General features: G+C 39.3%; 1 protein-coding gene across 8 annotated transcripts in view; it reads left to right on the plus strand.

Annotated features, from left to right (window-relative positions):
• sun1 (Sad1 and UNC84 domain containing 1) overlaps positions 1 to 3,738 on the plus strand; it is a 37,290-nt gene extending 33,552 nt beyond the window's left edge. For all 8 annotated transcript variants that reach the window (XM_012868372.3, XM_012868306.3, XM_036148023.1 and 5 more), the window contains one exon: positions 21 to 3,738. In XM_012868372.3, the coding sequence (XP_012723826.2) occupies positions 21 to 137 (117 nt within the window). In that variant the 3' untranslated portion in view covers positions 138 to 3,738. The remainder of the gene's footprint in view (positions 1 to 20) is intronic.
• The last annotated feature ends 1,375 nt before the right edge of the window (positions 3,739 to 5,113 follow it).

The following is a 5,113-nucleotide window of genomic DNA, read 5'->3' on the forward strand; positions in this document are numbered from 1 at the left end:
ATACATGTTTTATCTTTCAGGAGAAAAACGACAAGGCTTTCCAGATTATTGAGGTGCGGGTTCTGTCTAACTGGGGTCATCCGGAATACACATGCTTATACCGCTTGAGGGTCCACGGAGAACCTCGTCCTGAATGACGCAAGCACCACCGGACATGCTAATAAAACAACATTACACCCTATCTGTATATAACTCTCACCAGCTTCTTTAAACGGAGGGGACCTCACGCCGTGGACAGTTTGGTATGAAAGCCGTGAACACAGGGAAGTCGAAGGACTGTAAAAGCAACGTGGCGAGATGGAATAAGAAAAATATGTTTATGAAATGCTGAAAGAATCCCAGGGAAGTTTCTAATCTTGACGTTAAAGGTATGCGAAGAGAAATGGAACCACGGAAGAAGCCAAAAGTCCCCTTTTCATTGCACTGAGTTGCTCACGAGGTTAGCAAGGCTTCCCTGAGCAGACGAATCCATCCCGCTTCTACAGGAAGGTGGACACCTTAAACATAGCGAGGGTTACAGACTCATCTCAGCCACCTTTTCAATCTGCGTCTGGTTTGTTTTAGTTGTTTTACCTTTTTTAACTTTGTTTTAGAATCTGCTATTTTTAGGAACAAGACCACTTTTGTCATTGCCTGAGACGCTATCCAGGCACAGCATCCCGTAGTTGCTGCAGCTAAACTGAGAAGTCCACATGCTGGGCTTGGCCTGAATTCTTTCCCATAGCCATAAGTAAGACTTTCGTTAAAGAATTATGGACAAATCCTGAATGTTTGATCAAGTGCAGGCTCAACGCAAGTTTCCTTTAATCACACACTGACGCTATAAAACCACTGACCTTAGCTCTATGTGATGCAAACTTTACCATGCTCCTTACTACATTCAATGCAGGAAGTCAGGCCAACACGTGGCTCCTTCCCTGAAAGACACACTAAAACATTTACATCCATCATGTACACTGCCTTGCAAAATCATCCTCACCTTTTCACATTTTGCCACGTTACAACCACAAACTCCAATGTGTTTTATTGGGATTTTAGGTGGTGGATCTTCACAAAGGTTTTACAGTTATACAGTGAAAGGAAAAAGATGCACAGGTTTCACATTTTTACAAATAAAAAAGTGTAAGGTATGGTGGGCATTTGTATTCTGAACCACTGAGTCAATACTGGTTTGAACCACTTTTTGCTGCAATCAAAGCTGTAAGTTCTTTGAGGGTATTTTTCTGCAAGCTTTGCACAGTAATGGACCTAATTCTTCTTTGCCAAAAGCTCATGCTCAGATTTCATGGAAATACGTCTGTGAACATCATTTTTCAAGTCTTGTGCCAGATCATCAGTTTGATTTTAGTCTGAACTTTGACTGGGCCGTACTAACGCATGAATATGTTTTTCTCTAAACCTCTCCATTGTAACTCTGGCTGTTCAGATTTGTCCTGCTGAAAGGTGAACTTTTATACTAGGGTAATGTTTTTTGGCAGCCTCTAACATGTTTTCTTCAGGTTTGCTTTGTTTTTAACTCTAGCTAACTTTCCATCAGTAGCGAGGAGCTTCCCTGTCCCTGCTGAAGAAAGCATTCCCACAGCATGGAGCTGCCACCACCATGTTTGACCTGTTGTGTGTTCATGAAGTGTTGGCTTTGTGTTACATATAGAATTTAGCATGTAGGTAGTTCACTTTTTTTTTTTTGATTTGTCTTCTGGCTTGCGATAGATTTCTTAAGGACTTCTTTGAACAATGTTTTTTATTGTCTTTTCTTTCAAAAAGCTCAGATTTGTGGGAGTAGATGAGACGACTAGTAAATGTCTGGTTATTAGTTTCTGCCATGTGAGCTTTGGATCTCTGCAGCTCCTCCACAGTTAGCATGGGCCTCTTGGCTGCTTCTCACATTGATGCCGTCTTCGTCAGTTTAGGTGACAGGCACATCTGTGTAGGCTTGCGGTTTTTCCATGCTCTTTCTTAGATGATGGGTTGAACCTATTACCCAACTCTGGTTTAAACTTCTTCACAATCTCATCTCTGACTTTTCTGTTGTGTTCCTTGGTCTTTGTGATGATGTTTGTTCACAACTTCTGAGACCTTCACAGAGCAACTGGATTTATTCTGAGATTTTTTTGCGCTCTGTTGAATCCTGCACAGGGCATTCCTCGAAGGGCGATTTTTTTTTTTTTTTTTTTTTTTTTTTTTTTTTTTTTTTTGGAGGCTGCAAAAGACTTACGACTGGGGTGGAGGTTCACCTTCCTGCACAGAGCTGTGTTAGATCAGCCGTGTCCAAAGTCAGTTCTCAGTGGCCAGCGCCCTACGTGTTGCTGATGTTTCCCTGGCTCAACACACATTGATCAAATGCACAATTCACTTGATATGTTGAGGAGGTAATTCAGCTGTTTGATTCAGATGTGTTGGAGAAGGGATGCTTATCAAACTTGCTGGGTGCCAGCCCTTGAGGACTGGAGTTTGACACCCCAGGTTTAGATCAGAACATGTTCATGTGCTGGAATGGGCCAGTCGAAGTTCAGACCTAAATCCAACTAAGAATCTGTAGCAACACTTGAAAAGTGATGTTTACAGCCGCTTTCCATCCAATCTGAGCTTGAGCAGTTTTGTAAAGGAGAACAGGTAAACATTTTTGCGTGTAGATGTGCAGAGCTGCTAGGCACATGCCCCAAAACTTTCCCGCTGTAATCAAAAGGCGGTTCTGCAAAGTTTTGACTACAGGGTTGAATACAAATGCACGCCACACTTGTATGATTTTATTTGTAAGATAATTGTGAAGGGGAAGGATCCTTTTGCTTCCCCTTCACAATTATGATCTTATAAACAAATTATTTAAAGTTATTTATGGAGGAAATGTATTGCAATAATTTAGATGTACAGCGTAAAGCATGGTTAATACACCACACTTCAGTTTATTTTTTTATTTTTTTTTCAAAGCTTTGTATCATTCGCTTCATCCACTTCACAATTACTACTTGGTCATAAAGCTCATTAAAAACATTGAAGTTTGTGGTTGTGACACCACGAAATGTTGAAATGTTTAGATGCAGGAATCCTTTTGTGTGGCACTCTATATGAAAGTGTTGTTAAGTCCAGTGCCTGGAGCTCAGATCTTAACCAGAGTTGGGAGCTAAAGAAAGGAAAATGTCTACTGTTGGGCAGAGTTTGGTTTTTGTCCTTTTCTCTCTTTTCCCTTTACTTCACCTATATGACCTTTTTCACATGGGCTCTTGAAAACTCTAAAACCCTGAAGGAATGTAATTTGTATATTTCATTGTTTATAGTTGGTCCTTTTATGATATCTACTTTTATCAGTGTTGCTTTATTAAAAGAGAAATCCTGTCATAATTATGATTACTATTATTTCTACAGTTGCTCATTGAGTTTGTGTTCTTTTTGTTTTGTTTTAATTTGGGGGATAATTCACAACAAGATGCACTGCAACAACTTGTAAGACAAAAGTTTGTGGCACGGGTGTTTTTTGTTCAAAAATGGGGCTATGTAAAGAGTTGTGGGTTGAGTAGGTCAAAAAATGCTATTTGTAAAAACGTTTTGCTCACAATTTTATTTATTAACAAGTTATTAGTGGCTGCAAATTATGAGTTTTGGCAATGTATATTTTGTTAAAAGCTGTTCAGTGCATTTTGGAAACGTTTTTTTTTTAAGATAAATGGCTATTTTTGTTCGGTCATGAGATGACTTGACTGCTTTGGAATAGATACCAATAAAGACTTTAATTTTGTTTGATCTTTTATGGCATTTTTGTGTTACTCTAGTTTGACCTGAACACAATTTTGTTGCTTGACAAATATAAAAAGAAATGTGGATTCTGTAGTATGAAATCCTCTAGATTCTAGAAATACATGATCAGATTAAAGTTGAATGACACCTTTTAAGGCAAGAAATGTTTATGTAGCACTATTTATACATACACATACACAGGACATAGAAAATAAGCCTAGACATAACACTGCATAGAAGAAAAGAAATGCTAAAATACAGATGGTAAGATTTTATTTTGACACTGATATTAATTTTGAACTGACTTTCTTTGTGTTTGAATTTGAAAATTGTTCATTTGAAAAGCCTTTTTTTGGGGGGGGGGGGGTTAGTAGGGTAAAATTGTTAATTAAAATGATCTATTAACAACCGACTCCAGAAGGACTTTACCCAGGCATTGTATGTAGACACATGGCAATGGCTGGTTGAAGGCCAAGAAACGGACCAAAGTCCAAATTGGTTCTGTACAAACAAAGTGATAACTGTATTAGAACAGTGATAAGCTAAATCGAAACAGCAACAGCTGAGGTGGTGTGGCATGTGTGCCACCATAGTCGGAAATATTCAAGTATGTAGCCTGAACATGTATTTCCTGACGAATTAGTTAAGACCGGCCCCATTTCAATCACAGGAGCCCAGTCTAACCTTGAAGTAAAAGCTCAACATCAGCATCAACTTTGATTATGTGCACAAGAAATTTGACTTCGGTTACCAGCACTCAGGGTACAGATATAAACAATATGTTTTGCGTGCAATATGTGAATAAAGAGGGGGGGGGGGGGAGGTTCGAAGCTTGGGATGATGCGAATATACTACTAGACCAACTTTAGTGTCACAACAGTGTAGATGACTACACAGGCTATGAGTGTCAATTGTGTTCATCAAAGACAGTCTAGGAGAAGAAACTGCAGTGGCTGGTTTTTGAAAATAGCAATAGCGCCAGGACGATACGCTGGATGATGGCAGTTTAGAAAAACACGGCAGCTCCCGTTGAAGTTTATGAACTTATGTATGAAATGTTATTTAAAAAAAATCCACACATGCAGACCAATAATAGTTTTTAAGAATGGCAACCTGCTGCCATCTAGTGGAACATAGTAGCACTAGCTACAATGCGTCTCATTGTTCTGTGTTCCGAGTAATTCAAACATGAATGGGTTTCCCCGTCACTCCCACATCTAAATTTGTAATTGGGCTACGAAGTAGTTGCTGTATAAACAAAGGACGGATGCTATCATTCATTTTAAAGCTACAAACTGTCTGGAAAACATGTCTTATACCACAAGTGTGTGCAGGTACCAATGTTTACACCGGAAGTTACGGCTACGCACTTCCCTGGCAA

The sequence above is a fragment of the Fundulus heteroclitus genome, chromosome 16 (assembly GCF_011125445.2).
Source record: "Fundulus heteroclitus isolate FHET01 chromosome 16, MU-UCD_Fhet_4.1, whole genome shotgun sequence".
NCBI lineage: Eukaryota > Metazoa > Chordata > Actinopteri > Cyprinodontiformes > Fundulidae > Fundulus > Fundulus heteroclitus.